Below are 24,070 nucleotides of genomic sequence, written 5' to 3' on the forward strand. Positions count from 1 at the left end.
TAAGGTGCAGCACAAAGGAAAGTACTAGAAGAGGAATTGGATAGGAAAGTACTTTTCATATTGACAGAGGCGGATTCCCTCTGGTCTGTGTGCTTCACTGGTAGCTCAGGAAAGAGCTGAGATTACTATCTGTCTGGAATTGTAGTGAGTGACTCACTTGGGGCCCCCATTCCCAGCAGAAGTGGCTTTGGCTGGTATCCTGTGTTTACAGACAATCACTCCATCCGTATCTCCACAGCATTGAATTCTCCCAGTGGATTTTCCTCCCTGACACATTCACAGGCCCACAGGCATGCATTTGGGTCCTATGAGATGAAGTTCCTGATCAGATCCCTGCCCTACCCCCTCCATCTCCTTGCTGATATTGTTTTCAGAGCTGTGAACCAGATTACAGAAGTGGAGGGTGAACTAGGGTGACTTCCAGGCACACTCTACCTAACACACAAGGAAACACACTCGTTGGTGGTAACAATTTTCAAAGGAAACAATAAAATTGCTTCTTGTGGGGCCAGCAGATGGTGTGGTGGTTATATCTCTGGACCCTCATATGGCCGATTGAGGTTCTAATCCTAGACCCAGTGGTTTGAAGCTCACTGTAGGTATGTGTGCATGCATGCCCAAGATCCCAGGAGGAGAATAAAGGAGACGGGATTGCAGTGTGACCCTAAGGGGTGATTTCTCACTTTCCTTCTCATTGTCTCTGTCTCTCTCTATATCTGGCAAATGCATGCCCTTTGAAGCAAGAACCTCTTTTAAAAATTGCTGGGGACCAGCAGATGGCATGATGGTTACATCATTGGACTCCCACGTAGTCGACTGGTTCAAATCCTGGACCCGGCAGCTTAAAACTCACACCAGACATGTGTGCCTGCATGTCCCAAGTCCTGAAAGAATGGAAGAGAAGAGATTGCAGTATGGCCATCCCCCTGGGGGGTGATTTTTTGCTTTCTGTCTCTCTGTCTCTCTTTGTCTCTCTGGTGAACATGTGTACCCTATAGCAAACATCTCTCTCTCTCAAAAAAATAATTGCTTCTTTTTTTCAAGGTCATTCTTTTATTTATTTATTTACTTACTTACTTATTCTTGAAACCTAAAAGGTCAATGAACTTCAGGTACTTTGAGAGCAACATACACATAGTTGAGGAGGCAGCACACCCTAGAGGTGGATAAAGACTTTGGAAGGTGCCCAGAGATGTGGGAGTTTGTCCTGGCTATAAGGTCTCAGTGGCGCCAGTGGATAAATCACTCACTTCCCTGCTTGACCTGGGATTCTCAGAATTGGGAGACCTTGTTCCTACTAAGCTCTGTTAATAGCTGTCTGATGTTTACATAAAACCCTTCTGGGCTTCAGTTTCTGAGCTCATAAAAGATATAACAACATTTGGCCTGCCTACCTGACCTAGTTCTTGTGTGGATCAAATGAACCTATGTGGAAATATTTTCTTAACAATAGACTACCCTATATTTTTCCTGTAATGTCTTTTGCTAGAAGTGAGATAGGAGAGTTGGAGAGAGTGGTGGCAAATGGTCAGGGGTCCCATTGAACACAGAAGGGTGCTAGGCGAGGCTGCATCTTCCCTGGGTTGAGACACCAGGGGTCTGGGGGGCAACATTTGCCTCACCAGTGGATGTATAGTTGAATGCTGGCTGTGGTGGTAGAAGGAATTAGAGGTATTTACAAGGGAGCAATTACAGTGGTGATTCCAGAGACTTGGCAGAACAAGGAAAGGACACAGTGAATAGATTTGGGGAGCTCAGCAGTATTAATAAGATGTAAGTACTTTGTTCATGAAAAGGGTTAGCTAGCAAGGTAGGCAATGGTGAGCAGAGAGTGAAACCAGAGTTTGAGAAGTAGGGGCCAATTGGTGGTGAAGTAACACAACTGAACTGTGTTCATCTCCTGGGACCTTCCTGAGCATGCTGAGAACATGCCTGTGTCCAGGGGGCTGAGAACAGGGGTAGATAGCAACAAGAGGGCCCTTTTGGGAATGCCTGTATCTCTCTCTCTCTCTCTCTCTCTCTCTCCCTATCTCATGGAATAAATAAACAAATTTGCTATTTTTGATTTTAGATGTGAAGGGCAGTGGGATCTAAGGAGGGCAAGGAGCCTTGAGGGAGAGGGTTCTGGCTGTGAGGGCAGCATATTTATTAGAGTATCCCAGACAGATGATAGGATTGGGCTAGGAGAAGTGAGAGCTGGGTGTCAGGGTTACCTCAGGGCCCATGGGTGAGTTGCTAAACCTGGCAATATTGGTAGAAAGGAGAATGAACCTGTGGGTGACAGGAAAATCCAAGGTGTGGGGCAGAGGGCCTGGAAAAGCTCGAAGAACGCTCATGCTGCTTTATGTAAGAGAAACCCAGAAAACAGACTTGCCTTGGAGATGTTGTCAGGTTTAAAATTTGATGTAAATTATATATAAGTCAACTAACAAATAGCTAATCAAAAGCTGTCTGGGCATCTTGGCCTCAATAATATAAATATACATAAAAAAACTATTGGGTTGAGATCAGCAGATGGCATAGTAGTTATGTCGCTGGACTCTCACATGGCCAACCACCTTTCCAATCCTAAACTTGGTGGCTTAAAACTCACATTGGGCGCATGTGTGTGTATGTCCAAGATCCTGTGAGGAGAATGAAGGAGAAGGGATTGTGGTGTGGTCATCCACACTTTCTCACTTTCCCTCTCACTGTCTCTGTCTCTGTCTCTAGTGAGTGCACATGCCCTACATAAAAAAGAAAATCTCTACAATAAATAACAAAAAACTATTGGGTTGTCAGGATAAAACTATTAATTTTAGATAGATCATGGCATTGAGACCTGGTTGAGGGTGCTGTCTCTTTTGCTGTCTCCCTCTCTCACTCACTCTCTATTTCACTCATGGAATAATTTTTTAAAAAAAGAAAAGAAATTTTAAGAATGTTGCAAGCCAGGTGTCATGTCGACAGCTTGACATATGCCTAAAAGGAAATAGTTACACGATGGAAATTGGCAAACACTATCAACCAGGGCTTTTTTTTTTTTTTCCTCCTGGAAATCTGGTTACTAACCATTTCCCAGAATGGGCCTAAATATAACTTCGAAATCTCCCCAATTTTATAATCCTGTTGTGGGCTGGATTGTGTCCCTAGAAGAGATATGTCCTAACCCATGGGCCCCGTGGCTGTGGCCTTATTTGGAAGCAGGGTCTTTGCAGATGTAGTTAAGATATAAGTTAAGAAGAGGTCATACTGCAGTAGGGTGAGCCCTTCATTTCCATAAGACCGACATCCTCTTAAGAACTGAAGAAAGACACAGGAGAGCTCCATGCAGAGACAGACACTGGGGACAATGCCACGTGATGATGTGGGCAGAGGCTGAACAAGTCCAAGAATTACTGGCCACGCCAGAAGCTGAGAGGGAGCAGTCTCCCCCAGGGCTGGGAGGCAACCACTCCTCAACTTCAGACTCTGGCCTCCAGATCTGTGAGAAAATACATTTCTGTTTTTTAAGTCACCTGGTCTGTGGTACCTTGTTACAACAGTCTGAGGAAGCCCATACCCCTGCCACACCCTCAAGTTTAGAAGTTTTCCAAGGTCAATGGTTAAGAGAAGATTCATCAGATACCTTTCCCTGTTCGGTGTGCTCTTGCCTCCAGAGACCTTCCCTCTTCCCCACTCCTGCAGCATGTATTTTCTGTAACATTGTGATGCTTCTTGTGAGCTGCCAACTATTGTGAATTGTCTTCTTATGTGCACATGAGTTGCCTCCTCTTCCAGACAACAATCAGAGGTTACAAACTCAGATACCTCCATGGATCAGAGACGCTGAGCACAATGCAGGGAGAACTGTGTCAAACTGGAAAAGGATCCCTGATTAAATAAAACACAGCCCAGCAAGTTGACCAGGAAAAACCGGGAAAAACCTGTCTTTCTGGGAACTCTTCAATGTGCTCAAGGGGCATGGGGTGGGGGGAGCATCTTTTAGCCTTGGTGAGACCCCAGCAGTACAGGGAGGCATTCATTCACTGTGTGTTGATTGGTTGTCTCTGACTGATTCCTGATTTTCTGCTCTCTGACTTCTCAGGATCTTCAATCTTGACCTAGCAGATGAGCAGAGGAATCTGAAATCTCAGCAGGTCCACAATGGCCCCAAAGTTTTTCCTTTAAGATAAAACCCTCAAAAATGGGTTTTTGTAAGGTTATAAATTAAAACCCCCCAACGGACTAGCTCTTCAACATTATTGCAAAACTCTAGTTTCAGAAGAATGCAATGGAAGGGTGAGGTCCTCTCTCTCCATGGCTTGCCCCACCCTGATGTTTTTCTCCGTCATTCTCCTAATCTCAGGTGGCTGGGAAGAGGCGTCCGGAACATGGAAAGTCAAGGGTGATTTGGGGTGAGAAGTCTGAAGTTGAAAACTACTGTGTGCAGGGCCTTTCTTTCTGAACACCAGAGGGCGACACAGTCATACTGAATAGTGGATTTGCCTTGCTTTAAGACTAAAATCCTGGAGTCAACATGTTTAAAACATTTAAAAACAAGTGCTGAATTGGATGTTTGGTCATTTGATTATTTTGCTCTGGTTTCTAAGAAAGTTATTTAGTAGAGTTTTGGGGATCACTTTTTAGATGTCATGTCCAGGGTCTGAGTGAGATCTATGGAGATGCACTTGTCATACACTTTTGCACCTGGTCCTGAGATTACCCAGTTGTGGCCAGTTCTGTGGGAGAGTTTAGACTGTGTCCCAGGACAGAGCTACCTTGTGCAGGAACCCAACTTGTTACTTCTAGACCAGTCCTTTTAAACTGGTTCTATGAGATTGTTCCACTTAGTATCTCGAAGAAAGAGCTGACTCTGAGAACATGGAAATTGAGAACGAGTCCCTTGCAAGGTAGGAAGAGGAATTACAGTTGCCCCCACAACAGTGGAACTTTGGTAATGGGGGCCAGATGACCAAGGTGTGTGTCTGGTTTCAGAACCGCTTCCCATGATGTTCTCTGGTAGCTCGTGATCTGCCGAGAGCAGAACATTCATGGTTTCTGGAGCAACACAGAACGCTTTCTAAGTCTAGTAGAAGGCTCTGGAAGGAGCAGGAGTAAAAGTATTCAGGAGGCCTGGTAGGCCTTATAGGGTGGTGAGGGCCCTGGGAAAGGGTGGCTGGGCCGATCTCCAGGGTAGGGCTGGCTTTGGAACCCTGAGGCCTATTAAGGACAGTCCATGCAGGAGCAGTGCCCTGCCTGAGGTGGACAGTAGAGGGTGATACCACCAGCTTCAGAGCCCATAGAATTTTGCATGTCTGAAAACCTAGGATGGGGGAAGGGGTGCGAGTGAAAAAGAATCTGCACTAGATGATTATGTAACTCATTCAGAAAGCAGCCTTTCCACTCTAACTCAACTTAGCTTCCATATTTCCTTTCTGGGCACCTTCCAATGACACTTCACAGAGGGCGAGATTGTTCTTGGCAATGGCATGTAGTAAACAGCAAAGTACCACTTCTACGGGTAAAAGATTTTGCCAACCAAAACTACTATGGGTTAATTGCAATATAATGAGCTCTAGATATTCATATTAAAGAGAAAACTTGGACAAAATGAGGGGAAGGTGTATATTTATAAAAGAATACAAGGCCATTGTCATTATCTTGGTGAGCAATAGAAATGTACTACTTAGAAGATTTACTGTGGACACCACACATTCATGGAAGGCCGTCATCCCCTTGGCATGATGGGCCCAGGAGGCAGACAGAGGACACCCTGCTTCCCAGGCTGGAGACTGCTGGGGCTGGTAGACCCTGTGCACCCTCTGTCACTTACAATTCTCTTACTCAGTGCAGCCTTTTGATTTAACAAGAATGTGTTACAGAATAACAGACTTTGGTAGCAGAGAACTTGGATTCCCATTCCTGATTTTTGCCTCTATTATTATTTTTTGAGAGAGAGAGAGAGAGATTTTTGCTATATAGCATGTGTACTCGCCAGAAAGACAGAGAGACAGAAAGTGAGATGACCATGCAGCAATCCTTTCTCCTTCCGTTCTCCTCTTGGGATCTTGGGCATGCATGCACATGTACCTGGTGTGAGTTTCAAGCCGCCCGGCCCAAGGCTCAAACTGTGGTCGACTACATGGGAGTCCAGTGCCTTAACCACTACACCACCTGCTGGTCCCTTGCCTCTCTTTATTGATATTCATGTTCACACCTAGCCAGTTCTCTGTTTCTTAAATGGACATCGAGTATCAAATAACGTATACCCGTGGAAGAAAGCACTAGGAAATTGCTGTGTGTGATGTCAGTGTAGTTACTAATCTCAAGAGAGAATAGGATAGCCCAGGAAGAAGAAATATATATATATATATATATATATATTAGAGTGAAGGTAAACATATGCCTTCAGTCTAATCCTATCAAACAACCATCAGATAAACAGGACAAAACTATTTTGGCTCCTTAGTACCCTGTGTTTTATAGACTGCTTAACCATATTCAAATGACAAGTTGCAGAACACTCTCTGCTTGTATTGGAAACCACATTTTGAAAGATTTTGGCCAACCACATAGCATAGTGATTAAAGGAGCCAGATCCTACATAGCAGACAATGGTCAAATCCCAGTCCTGCTGGCTTGAGAAGCACACTGGGCCTGAGTGTGTGTATGCGCAAAATCCTAATGGAATGGACACATGGAGAAGGAACTGCAGTGGGACTATAGCCCATCAGGGGGTGCTTTCTCCCTCTAGCTTTCTCTGACAACTAAAAAAAAAAAAAAAAAAAAAGACTTGCCCTGAGCAGGGAGTACCTCTCTTATTTTTGTTTTCTATCAGTTGTAGCTAACATAAAGAACACCTTGGGCTAACGGGGGACAATTATTTGTAAAATCATGAATCAAGGTTCTGTTTACTGACTTTTTTTTTTGGAGAGGTTTTTGCTATAGGGCACGTGTGCTCGCCAGAAAGACAGACAGAGACAGAGAGACAGAAAGCGAGAAATCACCCCCCGGGGGGGTGGTGGGGAGAATGGCCACATCGCAATTCGTTCTCCTCCATTCTCCTCTCGGGATCCTGGGCAGGCACACACATGCACCCAGTGTGAGTTTAAGCCACCAGGTCTGGGACTTGAACTGTGGTCGACTACATGGGAGTCCAGCAACACAGCCTTTACACCAATTGCTGGTCCCAACATTTTTATCAAGTAAACACATCTGTCAGATCTGAAGCCTCCTTAGTTTATTACAGCAATTTCTTACGGTTGTAAGTGATAAAATGTTTACATTTCAAACACATAAAATACATATTACATTTCCTAGCAGGGGACCAGGCTTAGCCAATATCTTTTCCATAATATAGTTCTCTGATTCAGAGCTTTACTTAAAAAATAGATATTGTCCTTGGGAACCAGCAGTTAGCATAATGGCTATGTTGCTGGATTCCCACGTAGTCGACCGCGGTTCACATTCCAGACCTGGTGGCTTAAAACTCATGCCGGGCACATGTGCGTGCGTGCCCAAGATCCTGAGAGGAGAATGGAGGAGAAGGGATTGCGGCGCGACCATCCCCCCTGGGGATTTTTCGCTTTCTGTCTCTCTGTCTCTCTCGTGAGTGCACGTGCCCTATAGCGAAAACCTCTCAAAAAAAAAAAATAGATATTGTCCTTGAGATTAAAACTGCATGGTAGACTTCATTAGTGAACACTCTTTTTGGTAGTTCCTTGCTTAGAGCCATTAGTCCAATTTTCTTCTTGAACCATAGCACATACACCACCCTGCTCAGTCAGGTGGACAAGCAAGGGAATATGGCAATCCCTGAAATTACAAGCTCCTGAAGCTCACCTCCGTCGTGGGTCAGAGCTTGAACTATGCAATCAGCCAGTCTGATTTCTAAGCCTGAGTCCACTGTTCACTGATTGGTAACCTTGGGTAATTCATTTAGCCTCTCAATTCTTATATTTCTCTTCTATCAAATGAGGATATAAAAGCACCCACTTTATACTTCAGTGGGGTTAGTTACTGTCCTCATCATTATCATCACATCCCAAGCCATCATGGCCATCACCATCATCACTGAGTTCCCAACGATACCCAGGCTAGCACCTTGCCCTGCATGATCGTAGGAAAGCAATTTACATCTGTTATATAACTCATTCAACTACGGATAAATTATAGATTGGGGATGAAAACTACTAGGATTACACATTTAAATTCTCAAAGCACTCCCACTTTACTCTGACCTGATTTTGGAGTGCAAGGAGAAGAAAGTAACTTAACAACTGCACAGACTTTAACCCTATGACATCTGTGTATATGAAACTTTCTAGTATAATTCTTGGCACACTGTAGTAGACATTTGATAAAAGGCGAGATAAAAAGTGCTTGTATTTTATTTCAGTTTTACAGAGGAGACACAGGCCTAAAGAGAGCCATTTGTCCAAAGTATAAGAAATAAGAATGTTGTTTCTGGATAATGTTTGAGTTAAACTGCAGGAGACCAAACTTTTATTTTGTGCTTAATCAGACAGATGGCATTATCTTTAGTAAATGTTTTCTTAGGAAACTCAGGCAATGGAAAATTCCTCCAGAGAACTGCCTGGTTAGCAGGTGTTTTCCACATTATCTAACTGAAGAGCTCTCTGTGGTCTGGTCTGTTTGCCTTTGGGTGAACAGTTGTTTTTTAGAGATTTTTGCTATAGGTCGCATGCGCTCACTGGCGAGATAGATGGAAAGCAAGAAATCAAACCCCACCCCTACCCCTGTGGGATGGCCACGCTGCAGTCCCTTCTTCTCCACCCTCTTCTCGAGATTGTGGGCACATATGCACATGTGCCCAGAGTGAGTCTCAAGCCATTGGATCCAGGACTCGAACCACAGTAGACCACATGGGAGTCTAGCACCTTAAGCAAAATGCTATGCCACCTGCTGGCCCCCAGCTGAGCAGTAAGTAAAAAAAAAAAAAAAAAAAAAAAAAAAAAAAGTACCCTTCCCATCTCTGCAAGATTTTGCTTTGGGATAACCTGGATGGGCCCCAGGAACTAGAACTCTTAAAACATTTCCAAGTGTTTCTAAAGAGACTTCTCCGTTAGCCTTCTATGTTTCTATGCTTTTTGTATATTTATAGATTTTAGCACATTAAAATTCCACCCTCTTTGTAACTTCTCTTTAAAAAAGACTTTTTTTTAACTTTGGAAAGTTATGAAATGTAATAGAAACTAACCAATGTCCTCTTCTGAAACATACAGACACTTGGTTTTACAGAATTGCCAAAATTGTTCAGTAGATAGAGCTTGAATGGTAACTGACAGCTTTTCATTTTATACAGAGCGATCACCTTTTCCCCTTCTGAATTCACATAGCACAATGAATCTTGACCAGATTATTTATCCCTTTGAAATTGACAAGGAGATGTCATTAGTTTTGCATATTGTACTAATAATAACATAAACGATGTATTGAGGTAACCAAAATAGTACAACAACCATGGCAATAATAATGCCTTTGTTCATTGTGTTGGATGGTCTTGGAATTAAGATTAATTAATTGGGACAAAACGTCTTTGCACATCACATGTTCCAGATGAGTGATGGTTGATCCTGAGGAGATAAGAAATTCAAAAGAAAGACCATGTACCCTAATGCTTGTGGGTTAGATTGTTGTGGTTGAGTATTCTAATAATCTAGCTAGTACCTGCAACAGATTCAATGCTGATGCAACAACCCTAAACATGTGTGGTAATTGAGAGAGGTATATAAAAGAGCCCTATGAACCCCCAAGGGGATGATGAAGACCACATAAACAGAACACAAAGAAAACTATATGTAACCACCCCTTTCCTTCCCAACAAGGTTCTTGCTCCAGTTTTCTACATCATAGAAAAGCCCCATTGTTTCAATCTTGGAAGATCTTCTAAGTTTTCCTCTTCCAACTATAAGTGATTGACTTGGCAATGCTTTTACAATACATTTAGTGCATTTTGCATGACGAATTGTTTATGTGCTTAGCACAAATTATTCTCTTTGTTGGTTTGAAACTACTACTTCTAGAAAGCCTTACCCGGCTGAGTGAAATATGATTCTACTAATCTTTGGGTGTATCTTTTGATGATTGATCCAAAGCCATATACATGTAGACATGTAATGACCTCTTATGTATAAGAGCACATATCAGCTGTTCCTTTTATTTTCCCAGGTTGAGGCACCTGGTCCCTTTGAATATACTCTTCCACCTGCCTGGAATACATTTCTTCTATCAGCGACCCCCTCACCTGGCTCTTTTCAGATCTCTGCTCAGCTGCTTCTGTTTAGGGAAGCTTTCTCTGACCTTCCTCTGTTCACTGATTTAGATGATCTTGTAGCACCTCCCTAAGTCTCACTTTTACATTAATTTCTTTACCATTTGATTATTCTCTATGTCTTTTAGAAAGCTATAATCCTGTGGTCCACAAACCCAAGGTCTGTGGAATTTTCTTTTTTGTTTGTGATGAGAGAGAGCAGGAGACAGAAAGACATCTTTAACAGAGTCTTGCCATGCTGTGATCATTGTGTTTCAGCCTGCCTATTAGCTAGAACTGCATGTGCACACCACCTGCTTCACAACCGGAACCAGGCCTCCCAATGTGACCCCAGCCATAGCACGGTGGTGCCCTCCCATTTGCGCCACCACAGCTGGGCCCGCTTTTGTTTTTCAGTATGTTTCCAGCTTTTCGCCCAGTGCCTGGATCTGCTGGGTGGCTGATTATTGAGTGAATAAATGACTAAGAAACTGTGCTTCCTTTTGGAAACAGTTATGGTTCCACTTCACCAAGAATTTTGTAATACTCATTCTTTAAAAAGCTAATAAAAATTTAAAAATTAAAAATGAGTGGTTTAAGAATGATCAATTGTGCAAAATAATAAATTTTACTAAAAATATTTGTTAGTAAGCTGAATTTAAAATCATAAACTATAATTTTTCAAATGTGTACTCAAACTCACCATATTAATATATACTATTTTTATTTCATCAAATCTATTGTCTTTACACTGAAATCATGCTAGAATTTGGTATTTATGCTAAATCTCCTTATTTTTTTTAAATGAAAGCTATGATTTCTCTTCATCATAATGGACTACTTCCTAAACTCTGACTGGAAATGAAGATCTATAAGTTGCCTTTTATTTCTTGGTATCTAAAAAAGCAATGCCCTCTAGAGGCAAAAGTACTCTGAAAAATTTGCACAGACTAAGCTTAGGCTTTATTCCCTAACTTGCTAAACAGCCCACTTAAATTCTGTTCAGTCAGGAGTAACACTGCCTGATTTACTTTTGCAGACTGTGGGACCTTACTCTAAATCATAGGAATTATTTACTCACAAGACTTTTTGTTGTAAATGAGAGTTTGGGCATTGTCTTAACAAGAGATCCCTACATTCATAAAGCCACCTACATCAGCATAACTGTGACACAGTACCTCTGGGCTAAGATTAGGGTAAAATGTGCAGACGTGAAAATAGTTAGGTTTATGTAGCAAGCAGTTGAAGTTTCCCTCTTCCTACTGTTGCATGGTCTTTCTGGTAATGTCAAATCAGTTGATTATTCTAGCCTTAGACCCAAAAAGAAAATAAAATTTGAAAGAACTCACTTGGTGTGTCATGAAATTAGCGTATTTTCTTAATAAAATGCCCTGTGGAGACACCAGAGGCACTTTCATAGTAGTGTCTGGGTGAGCCAAGAACCAGCTGACAAAGGATCAAAAGAGATGTGGCACATATTTTGCTATCACTGGATGCTTTGTAATAGTAGACTTTATGGTCATGCATGTTTTATTCCGTCTTTGCTTCATGTTTTCCAGAGGGATAATCAATTGGCCGGTAGAGTAACAAATGAAAAGTAACTTGATTCCACTGACCTGCTTAGCCCCACATGGGAAGGATGGAAAGAAGCAGCCCTTTGCTTTGAAACAGTGGAACAGGTATGGTTGTTGCCTTCTGTTTCTTCATACATCTATTTCCAGACCAGTTGAAAACAGCGAGTTGTTCCTGCTTGAGTACACAGTCGGACTTACAGGGACAGGTACTGTGGGTTATTCATAACATTTCTGAGTCGCTTCATCTTCAGGTTTCTATTTGTATAAGGGCTACTGCCAGAAAGAGATAATTATTTCAAACAGCAAATGAGCAATCATGCTTGGGAGAATTGTTACTTTTAAACATAGCATGCACATTTTGGATGTGTTTTTGGCTTTAAGATACATTATATAAATAGATTTCTATAGAGAAATCATAACATTACAAAATTGTGGTGCTGCCTTCCTGAATGGCGTCCATTGAAAGTGTTTTCCTGTTTAATGATCTAACCTCTCCCACCCACATTCATTTCTCTCAGTTCCGAAGACACCCTGCTCAAAAAGGCTTAGTCTGACTTTTTCCATTTTTCAGAATTCACATAGCAGGTTTTCTTTCTTTTTCTTTGAAAGGAAAATTTCATTTCAATGTGAATTTTTTATATCAGCACTCTTAGGACCCCTAGATTCTAATTCTATTAGAATCTTTAAAACTGTTGCTTATTTTGAATCGATGTCCATTGTCATCAGGGTGCTCTGCTTTCTTTCAATGATATTATCAAGGAACAGATAAGCATATGTGGTTTGCTAGTGACTTATAGGGGTCAATGCTTCAAGAAATTATTATATTAATGGCACTATAATGCAGCTAGAAAGTAATTTTAAGTTTAGAAGATTAATTATCATATACTGGATGACCAAAATTAAATTACTTAATGACTTTGCATGACAACATTTTTCCCTCATTGGATGACTTACAGATAAGGAACTATGAATAAATAATAAAGACTTGAATTTTGCATAGGAATTAGAATTCAAAAGGCTGTAGAGAAAGGATTCATAAAAATTGTATTTTATAAAAAGAATTAAATAAGGGTATGGCTCCATTATTGCGTTTAAAGTTATTTAGGAAGAATTTTTAAGGGATGCTTTGACTATGACTCTGTCCTTAATATGGTCTCAGGACATATCTTTATTTTTACACATTAAGAGTTTCAATGTATTGCTTTATCAAATCTAAAACTAAATGTCATCTAAGTCAATAATACATGAAGAATCTGGTTTCTAGCACAGCAAGGAGACAGAAAAGCAGTGTAGTGGCTGCTTGATACATGAAGCAACCTTGCAGGCTTTTGGTTCCTTTAAGTTTTAGTCCATGGAGTCAGCCAACCACTAACATTACGACCAATTATTATTGGCCAACTGTCTTTTTCTTGTATTCCACTATTATACAAATGGATTTTTTTCTATAGAGTGCATACACTCACTAGAGAGGAAGAGAGAGAAAAGTGAGAAATCACCCCCTAGGGTGAATGGCCATGCCACAAACCCTTCACTTCCATTCTCCTCTGAAGATTTTTGGCACATACACAAATATACCAGGTATGATTTTTCAAGCTACTGTGTCTGGGACTCAAGCTGTGTAGTAGGTCACATGGGATCCAGTGCCTTAACATCCGCATCACCTGCTGGCCTACAAATTGGCTTTTTAAAAAAGTACTTTAGTGGGAACCAGCAGTTAGCGTAATGGCTATGTCGTTGGACTCCCATGTAGTCGACCACGGTTCGGGTCCCGGACCCGGTGGCTTAAAACTCACGCCGGGCGCATGTGCGTGCGTGCCCAAGATCCCGAGAGGAGCATGGAGGAGAAGGGATTGCGGCGGGACCATCCCCCCTGGGGGGTGATTTCTCGCTTTCTGTCTCTATGTCTCTCTCTGTCTGTCTGGCGAGCGCACGCGCCCTACAGTGAAAATCTCTCCAAAAAAAAAAAAAAAAGTACTTTAGGGATCAGCAGATGGCATAATGGTTACATTGCTGGACTGCCATGTAGTCAACCGAGATGCGAGTCCCAGATCTGGTGGCTTAAAACTCAACGCCTGGCATACGTGCCTAAAATCCCAAGAGGAGAATGGAGAAAAAGGGATTGCCATGCCCCCGTGAGGAGTGATTGCTCACTTTCTGTCTCTCTATCTGTCTTTCTGGTGAGTGAACGTGCCCTATAGTAAAAATATCTCTAAAAAGTAAAAAATAAAGCACTTTAAGGGAATATATCTGTCTAGAAGAAAATCTCTTGGGACTTGGGTAAAGAAAGTGAAATAGACAGTAAACTCTCTATCACCCATTCTGAATATTAACCCATTCACACCATAAATAGTTAACCAGTAGATTTCATTTGGCAGGAATCAATTATAGAGTGATTAGATTCCTAAATGGAGCAACGATTTGGAAAAATTCATAAACTAAAGGAATAGCTAGTTATCCTGTCTTTCTGGTATGAGTTTCTATATATGAAACTGAGAAATAAATTTTCTTTCTTTTTTCCCCTTGGGAAACAGTATAGAGAGGATTAGGCCTGAGACAGGGACAGATGAGTCCCACACTTTAGAATCAAATAGATCTGAATTCAAGATTCACCTAGGCAACTTACTTCTGGCGATTCAGTTCCACCATCTTTGAAATGAGAGAGCAAAGCAGAGGGATATATGTTTATTGTCACTTAGGAGTTACCATCTACTAAGCTTTAGAAGTTCACATTTATCGTCAAATGGTGAACTTACCATGGGTCAGAGCAGTAAATATAGTCCCGTTCTCAGCCTTGCAGGCTTAACTAGCTCACTTGGGCTGCACTGCAAGATCCGGGCCATTGCTGAAGGCCAAACTCCCTGTAGCTGTGTTCTCAGGATGCCTGGTAAACACTGGATGTCTATTCATTGTTTCATGAAGGGAAACCACTATACTGGGAATCTAACCTCTATGTGAACATGTTCAGTCCAGGCTCTAGCTCAGGGAAAAGCAAATCATCATCAGATGTCAGTTTATTAATTTACTCTGAGACATAATTGTCACATGTCCAGCCCAAAGTACTGAGTCCACTTGACCAGGGTATTTGCTTTCTCAAGAAAAACTTACATAAGATGCCAAGATGCACCATCATACTTACAGAGCTCATGGGCAGATTAACCTGTACATGAGCTCCCCCCCTGCCTCAGCGAGATTATCTTCACTGAAAAGGAGTGAATTGTTCTAAAACCGGAAGAGGAGATTTCACAGAAGAACAAGATATCCCAGAAGAAATTGAAGAAACAAAAACTTATGGCACAGGCATAAATCCATCATAAAAGTAAAAGAATATTGGTTGTCTTTCTATTTCAAGTATCCTTACAACGTGGATAACATGAGTTTACCCTGTGCCTTTGATTTTGACTCATGAACATGCTGTTTTGAATTTGGGGGGAAAAAAGATAAGACAGCTCTTCTCTGATCCATTATGCACTGGCTTTCCAGTTTAACTCTCAGAAATTAATCTTATATCTCTTACTCCTGAGCCCTTGGGGGTCCAGACCCCTCTCTGTGCACCCTGGGGCTAATAACAGAGTTAAGTGATACAGCAGACATGAAGTCATGCTTCTCGCCCATAGAAGGTGCAGGTATTATTTCTTCTTGGTTCTCTTGACTAGTTCTCCACAGACCATCTTTGTGAAGGCATCTTGACCAGACCGATCACTGCTCCTCTTATCTGTATTAGTAATATGTGTAGAATACATCTGAATCTGTTGGTTTTGAAACCTTAGTATATAATTATTTCCCAAAGGATTCTTTCTCAAGTACTTGGACGCTTCCTTCAACTTAAAAGGAAGAGTAGCTGCAGTGACTTAAGGAAAATCCACAATGGATTTGCTCGGCTTGAAGGTGCTCAGGGGACAACGACTAGTATTTGTGAGAGTATATAGCACTTAGGAGTCTTAGTTAACAGTGACCACAACTTAGCTAAAACACACTCAAAAGAAAAACAAAATGAGTAAATTTGTGTATGGAAAGAGCTTTATTGGCTTAATCCAAGGAAGGGGTTGATCAGCAAACTGGTGGAGGGTAAGGGTTGCAAGTAGGCCCGAGAACAATGGGAACCAGGGTACAGGACCCCACTGGGCTGCTGCCTGCTTCCTGCCCCTGCTCCTCTTTTGCAGGCCTGCTTCAGTCTCATTTCAGGTCAGTCAACAATTCCCCAACTTTCTATTATGTTTTATAGGTTTCACCATCTGAGAGACTTCCTATATATTGAAAAAAAAAATCCATCCTAACTGACCTGGTTTGGGTTAAAGACCTATTTCTGGTCTTCTCAAATGAGATGCGGTAAGACTGAGGCAAGTGTACTCTTTTTTGAGCAATGTTGCACAGGAGTCAAGCATCCCTCAGAAAAAGGAAAAGTATCTAATACAGTGATTTCTGGGCAGAATACTCCTCAAAGCATTTGTTAACATGACCTAGGGGACCGCTAACTCCATAATTTATAGCCCCATGGTTTGAATCATTATGTTGATGTATGTATGTATTTAAGTTCATAAATGAAAATGATATATATTTGTGATGTATAATACAATGTTTTCACATATGAATGTGCTATGAAATGGCTAAATCTAGCTAACATACATGCATTGCCTCACATACTTATATTTTTGAGGTTGACAACATGTTTTTAAAGAATTATTTTTATTTAACTTTGTTTATTTTAATTTGGCCAGAGAAGGAGAGAGAGAGAGAGCAAGAGAAAGTGAGAAAGCAACTGCCAGGTCCAGGACTTGAACCACAGGTGGCCATGTGGTATTCCAGCTCACTTAACCACCACACCACCTGCCGGCCCCAGGGGGGACCCCCCCAGAGTCAGGGAGTGGGGTGGGGTGGTATTTTGACAACATTTCAATGTTTAAAATCTACTCTCTTAGCAGTTTAGTAAGCAATACATTGTTATTAACTGTAGTTACAGGGCTATACAATAGACCTCTTGAATTTATTCCTCTTGAATAGTTGAAACTTTCTGACTTTAGCCAATATGTCTCCCCCTCCTCACCCTCTGGCTGCTCTGTGAGTTCAACTTTATTTGATTTTTCATATATATGAGATCCTGCAGCATTTGTCTTTCTGTGCTTGGCTTATTTCACGGAATGTAATGTCCTCTAGATTCATCCATGACGTTACAAATGACAGGATTTCTTTCTTTTTTTATGGCTGAATTGTATTTCACTGTGCATGTGTATATACCACATTTCCCCAGCAGCGGGACACATGGTCGTGTTCTTAGTCAGCATTAGAGCCTCGTGACTTTGAGGGTCTTGCCACCCAGGCAGATCTTGAGATCCTAGTCAGAAAGACTAGCAGGATGACTCTGATCCTGCTGTTAACCCACAAGTCATACAGACATCCCTGCTCTCCAAATCCTTTGCATTCATGACATAAGTGACTTGTGGAGAAGCCAGCAGCTGCCTCTGTGCTGGGAGCCATTAGGTGAACCTTTGGGGTTCTTATTGTTATCCTGAAGGTATGTGTACATGGTGGTGATGGGAGAGGAGTGCAGGGATGGAGAGAGGGAGGGCATCATTTTCTCGGGCAGTTTTTCCTTCCATTGTGCATAGGCAGCTGGCTATACTTCCAAGGCAATGTTGAGAGGCTGGATTGCAACACGCAGATGAATGAGACAGCCCCAAACCTCTCTGTGTTTCCCAGTTGGGGGTACTAGGATTGGCGGGCGAGAAAGGTGGGGGAGTAGTAATAAAAATAAGTGCAACAGTTTACCGAGTGGCTGCTAGTCAGTATGGACTATGTTTTATTTTGTCTTATGGTGGGCAGAATCAGGGTTCCCTCTCCACTTGTCCTTGTGGGAACCAAGGACTTAGGACCAGGGCTTCTCTGGCCTCCACGTGCTCCACTCCCTTGGGAGGCTGATTGCAGAGGAGGCAATGCAGCCATGCCACATGATGAACCCTCACCCTGGGGCTGGCACGTTTTCTGGCAGGCCAGTTTTGTCCTCAGCCTTCAGGACTGCAGTATTTTTGCCTAAGGTCTGACTCCCTTTAAACTACCTTCCTTTTCTTCTCTGAAGAAGCTGAAGGTTCACAAAAATATTTTTGAGTTCTTTACATGATTCTTCTCGATTGAAATCCTTCGGAGCACCAGTCCTCACTGCACCACAGTGGAGTTTCGGAAACCTCTGAGACCACCCTGACTCCACAGTGATGTCTGTGCCTCTGTCGGCAGTTGCTAAGTGAGAGGTCTGCTCCAGCTGAACCTAGCACCATGGGGACATGCACACCTAGCTCTTCAGCTGCCACCATTGTCACCAAAAATTCTTGCTGCCGTACTGAATGTCTCTGAAGCTTTGACCCCATATTTCCAACCTTGGAAGACTCCTTTTATTTACATCTGTCCACTCATTGCGACTGCTGCCCAAAGTCCAAAGCCAAGGATGGATGAGACCAGCAGTTGGTGTAATGGCTATGTCACTGGACTCCCCTGTAGTTGACCATGGTTCAAGTCCCAGGCCCGATAGTTTAAACTCATGCCAGGCATGTGTGCCTGAGTGCCCAAGATCCCGAGAGGAGAATGGAGAAGGGATTGCAGTGTGGCCATCCCCTCTGGGGAATGATTTCTCACTTTCCGTCTTTCTGTCTCTGTCTTTCTGGCGAGTGTATGCACCTTATAGCAGAAACCTCTCAAATAAAAACAAACAAACAAACAAAAAAGCCAAGGATGGATGATGACTTTCAAGAAACTTCTAGTCAGAGAAGTTTGCAACTGAAGTAAATTTTATTTGTTTTGTTTTTTTTTTCCCTTTCGTGCATGTATCTGCGTGTGTGTGGTAAAATATAATGTGACATTTGCTATCTTAACCATTTTTAAGTGTACAGTTCAGTGATTAAGAACGTTCATAGTGTTATCTAATCATCACCACTACTTCTAGAACTTTCCACCATCAATCAGAAACTCTTGTCTCCATTTCCCACTCCCCCCAGTCCCTGGTAAACTCTATTTTACTTTCTGGGTCCTATGAATTTGCCTCTTCTAGGTACTTGATACACAAGTGGGATTTTACAACATGTGTCCTTTTGTGGCCAGCTGACTTCACCTAGTACCGTAATTTTGAAGTTCGTCTATGCTTGTGCTAGAACCTTAGGGATCTTGCCACCCGGCAGATCTGGAGATCTGTGTTATAGTGTTATTAGAGTTCTGCTTCTTTTATGGCTCAATAGTATTCCATCCTGTGTATGTGCCTTTTTTGCTTATCCATTCATCTGTCAATGGACCCTTGAGTTGTTTCCACCTTCTGGCTTTTGGGAATAATGTTGCTATGAACATCGATGTATCAATACTGTTAAAAACGGATCACGTCATTTTATCCTTACAAGAGCTCCATGACTCTAGGCACATTTTTGTCTCTAAATTACAAATGAGGAAGGTTATGGAACTGGAATGCTAAGGCCGATGTTCCAACCTGGAGGGTCTGACTGTTGCACTGTGCTGTCTTTAACGAATACAGTTCTATTTTTGAATTACTGTGCCCTGTAGACATTATTGGGCTGTTGGAAAAGTCATGATATATTTTTCTGTTTTTCCATGCAAAAATGCCTCTTAATTTTTCCGGCAACCCAATTTATACATAATTTCTAAGTCTTTAAGGTATTCTATGAGGTAGGTTTTATTATTCTTATATTACAAGACAATACTCAGAAAGGGTAAGGGAGTGTTACAGGGATGTTCCCCCAGGTATGTATGCTTCTCTGTATCCCCCAAAGCCAGAATGCAGTAGGCAGGTGGTTTCTTGGCATCTAGGATAGCCCAACTTTTCAGAAAAGACCAGAGGAGAACCCATGAGCACCACGTGAGGACTAGGATTCCACTGTGGCAGAGAAGTACTTTTATTTATTTTTTTTTTAGAGAGATTTTCGCTATAGGACATGTATGCTCACTAGAGAGAGACAGAGAGACAGAAAGTGAGAAATCATCCCCCAGACGGAATGACCATGCCCAAATCCCTTCTCCTTTATTCTCCTTTCAGGAATTTGGGCATGCATGCACACATGCCCAGTGTGAGTTTCAAGTCACCAAGGCTGGGACTCGAACTGTAGTTGACTACATGGGAATCCAGTGACCATTATGCCATTTGCTGGTCCCAGTGGCAGAGAAGTTCTAACCTACGTCCCAGATGAAATCAGGGATGCTTTCCCCCTGATTTTTTAAAAATGTAATTACCGGAGAGCACATGTGTGAACCAGAGGCAAACAGAGAGGAGGGAGGAAGAAAACACCCCCCAATGGGGCATGGTCATGCTGCAATCCCTTCTCTTTGATTTCTCCATTGTGTCAGGATTTGGAACATACATACCCATGTTTAATCAAGCTGCCAAAGCCAAGAATCGAACTTCAGTAGACTGTGGGATCTGGTTCCCTTAGTCACTAGCTACAGAGCCTCCCTTCCCCTGTTAGATTCTCAATAAAAGTTGTTTATTCCTTGGGGGGTGGGGGAAGATCTGCTCTTACAATGGCTAGGCCAATAACACCAGTAAAATGGATGATTATTTCCGTTGTTGATTAAATGTGGGAAAGATGCAAAAGGAAGTTAACACAAATCCTTTAAAACACAAACCCACATTTGCCTGACTTGTGATGACTGATTCTCAACAACTCCGAATTAGCTGGATATTTAGATAACATTTTGCCTATGTTTAGCCATGTGAGCACAAAGCCCTCTTGCACGTGCTTGGCTGTCTGTGTCCTTCAGCACCCGCCCTGGAAGCTCTTCTTTTGGCTCTCCTCATCTTTCTCTTCCCTCCTTTTGCAGCTGGGACACAAATGTACTTCCAGTTGTCATTTTACTAAAGGTCAAAAATGAACTGTCTTCTCCTCTAGAGAGGGATCCAGTGTGCATAACCTTCATAACGATTCCCCCTTTTGGATTTGCAGCCTGAGAAAATGGCATGTGACATTCCTAACCAAAGACAGCGGTCCATGTCGACAACCGGAGAAGCGCTATATGAAATTCTTGGTCTGCATAAGGGAGCATCGAATGAAGAAATTAAGAAAACCTACAGGTACAGAGGAAGTTTGGTGCTGACATTTCCCATGCTCCTAGTGTTAATTGCTTTGTGATTGGCAACTCTCTCCAATTAAAGACATAAGTTGTTTGTTAAGATCCGGTAATCTGATTTGGGGACCCATGTTCCCTTCTCCACAACACAGGCAGGTCAGAACCGACAGGTATGACTCTGCCTGATTTTATGAAAGAAATCTCTGGTGATGCCAAGTCTAAGAGAGGGCAACTTTTGTTCTAGGCCTGTGGTGAGAGGGAGAGAGACAGAGAACTATCTACAACCAATAGTTGTGACATCATAACCAGTATACTACAGTATCTGAGGTTTTTGTTGTTGTTTGGTTGTTTTTAAATAAAAGGGGACTTGTCGGGGCCAGCAGGTGGCATGGTGGCTAAGGGTGCAGGACTCTCACATGGCCAACCATGGATCAAGTCCTGGACTTGGTGGTTTGTTTTTTCACTTTCCCTCTCACTGTTCCTTTCTAGTCAAATGAAAAGATAAATAAACAAATAAAGTTAAATAAAATATTTCTTAAAAAAGGGGACTTGTCACAAATGCTATAGTGTATTCTATACTTTTTTCTATTTTATTTTATAATTTCGTATTTACATAATTGTTATACATCTTTGTGGAATGTAATATAGATTTTCAAAGCATCTATGCGGTATGTGACAAACAAATCAAAGATAATGCCATAGTCATTCTCTTTTTTGTGGAATAGCATAGAACAACTGACTGAAAAGAACAGACATTGCCAATTTTATAGCTCAAAAAAAAGATAAAGAATGAGAAGAAAGTAAAAAGCAAGCTACATTTTTTTCAGTCCTTCATTTTGATCTTTCAGATATAATTTAGTTCCAATTTAGCTATTTTGAGGAAAAACTACAATATCTTTTTATTTAAAGCCCCAAGGAATAAAAATGATAGGTCACTGGGAAAGTCACAATGTATTTTTCTATGCAAAATGTGTCATGACTTCCCTGATGACCAATAAGTACAAGAATTATTTGCTTACTGTAGAAAATGTGCAAATTACCAAACATGAAGACAACATTTATCCATAATTCTAGCAATAAGTATCATTGCTATTTTGTTTCTTTCTAGTTTTTCTTCTGTCTAGAAACATAAGACATTTAGAAGTAAAAGCTGATCTATGTATATTCTCCACCTATTTTCCCTAATAAGATTCTACCAAAAACACCTTGTTGTTACATAATCTGCTGTAGCCTATGATTATTCTGTAATTTATTTAATCACTTTATGAGCTATTGTTTATTATTTATTTATTATTATTCTTTTAGTTTATTTCTTTATTGAGGAATAAATCTGTGCCTTTATAGGAAAAAAAATGCATCAAAATATAAAGCCTTCAAACTTTAATCAGTTACTTCTTTACATAGTTTCAAAATGGGTTTTTAAAACTTTTTGTTTTATATGTGGAATTTTAATCTTTTAGGTAGACAAATTTGTTAGTCATCCTTTCTGGCTGTACCTGTGATAGTTCAGAAGTCTCTCCCAATATTATAAAAATATTAACCACTCTCTTCTTAGTTCATTTATAATTTTGCTTTGCATTAAATCTTTGATCCGTTTGGGTATTTTGGCAAAAGAATGAGGCACGATTCCAGATTTCTTTTCTCTCTAAATCATTACCTCACAAATATTTATTTAACTCTCCATTTTTATTTACCACTGGAGAATTCTTTGGTCTTGAATTGAAACCTTCACCATGCAGTCAGGAGTGGGGCCTGCAATGCTTTCCAGAATCATGTATTGAAGAATAAATGACAGAGGTGCAAACTACCATTTGAACCCACATAGTTCTGTGAAAGTGGTACAGTTTGATCAAAGTCAGTATCAATCCTCTGGTTCGTCTTTCACTCAAGGTGCTAGAAAGAAGTCTTTGTGTTTCATTTTGCTCTAGAGCTATTCAGGAGTGTGGTGGGAGCTGCCTAGCCCTTGCTGATGGATGTTCTTGGCTGAAGGTCCCTAAATATGACTGTTAAGGCCTTCAGACTAAAATACTGTGCTAGGAGTTAGGGGTGGGAATCAAAGTAATTGCATTGTAAGTTTAATATCTAAAAAGCACCCCCCCAAAATAGGGAGAGCAAGTGATATTTGACTACCTTGTCATTTTTAAAACCCACTCAACTTTATGAATGTGACTTTTAATTTCCTTTATTAATTTTGTAAGCTAAGATTTCAGGTCATATCCTAATTAAGTCATTAATTATGCTAAGTTGTTTGCAAGTTTAATAATCACAACATAAATTCTTTTCATGTAATTAGTGTCTTGCTATTAATTTTGTTTTAATGTCATACAAATATCATTTTTTCAGCTGATTAGGGTACTAGTATGCTGCCCAAAACATTTACTTCCATCTAAATTACACATTTATATTCTGCAAGTAATTCAAAATGTATGAGCAAGCAGAAAAGTCCACTGAGAATATTATTCTTATTCAGGGATCTGGATCAAAGCAGTCACAAGATGGTGAAATTAAAAGTCAGTGAAATGTAGTAAAATTACCAACTATTGAATCCATACAGCGTTTGACCTCTGTTGCAATCTTTGGTTGCACTCTTGAAAACAAACTTGCTTTCTTCTTGTACATTTTATTTTTATTTTTTAATGGATAATATTTTCACTTGATTAAAATAAGAACATACAAATAGGCATACAAAAAAACTCTCCCTTTCTCATCCACCAGGCCACTGCCCCAAGAGACACAATATTATCGATTCTTTGTATACCCTTCTGTATTTGCTATGTAGCATTGCCAACAGAAATAATCTGAAACCAGTTGATTCGTAAGAATAGAGGTTTATTCAGCTCATGGTTTGGAGGTTCCAGGCCCCGGGACCAACTTCTGACGAGGCTTCCACCTGGCAGAGGGCAGGATCTTCAACAGAGTGTCTGTCCATAAGGTTTTGCCTGTTCTGTCTCTTTAACTCTTATAAACTCACCAGAATTCAATCATGGGGCCCCATCTCTTATCACAGCCACAGGCTGTGCCCTAGGATACCATGAAGAGATTAAGTTTTCACTTAACACCTTTACAAAAAAACAAACAAATGAACAAAACCCTAAGGGCCAACACAGGAATTGTGGGAAGTCATCGGAACTATAGCAACTTCTATGGGAATCTTATGCCTATAGAAGGATAAAAAGAAAGAATTTCTAGCCTGGACAAGACAATTTAGACT

General features: G+C 41.2%; 1 protein-coding gene across 3 annotated transcripts in view; it reads left to right on the forward strand.

Annotated features, from left to right (window-relative positions):
- The window catches only part of DNAJC5B (DnaJ heat shock protein family (Hsp40) member C5 beta), a 96,651-nt gene that overhangs the window by 10,994 nt on the left and 61,587 nt on the right, over window positions 1-24,070 (forward strand). For 2 of the 3 annotated variants that reach the window (XM_006150438.1, XM_006150437.1), the window contains 2 exons: window positions 11,794-11,913; window positions 20,736-20,863. In XM_006150438.1, coding sequence (XP_006150500.1) covers window positions 20,745-20,863 — 119 coding nt within the window. In that variant the 5' untranslated portion in view covers window positions 11,794-11,913; window positions 20,736-20,744. Of the gene's footprint in view, window positions 1-11,793; window positions 11,914-20,735; window positions 20,864-24,070 lie in introns of those variants that run through there. The other variant, XM_006150440.1, reaches the window with a different exon arrangement.

The sequence above is a fragment of the Tupaia chinensis genome, unplaced genomic scaffold (genome assembly GCF_000334495.1).
Source record: "Tupaia chinensis unplaced genomic scaffold, TupChi_1.0 Scaffold000288_2, whole genome shotgun sequence".
In the NCBI taxonomy this organism is placed as follows: Eukaryota; Metazoa; Chordata; class Mammalia; order Scandentia; family Tupaiidae; genus Tupaia; species Tupaia belangeri.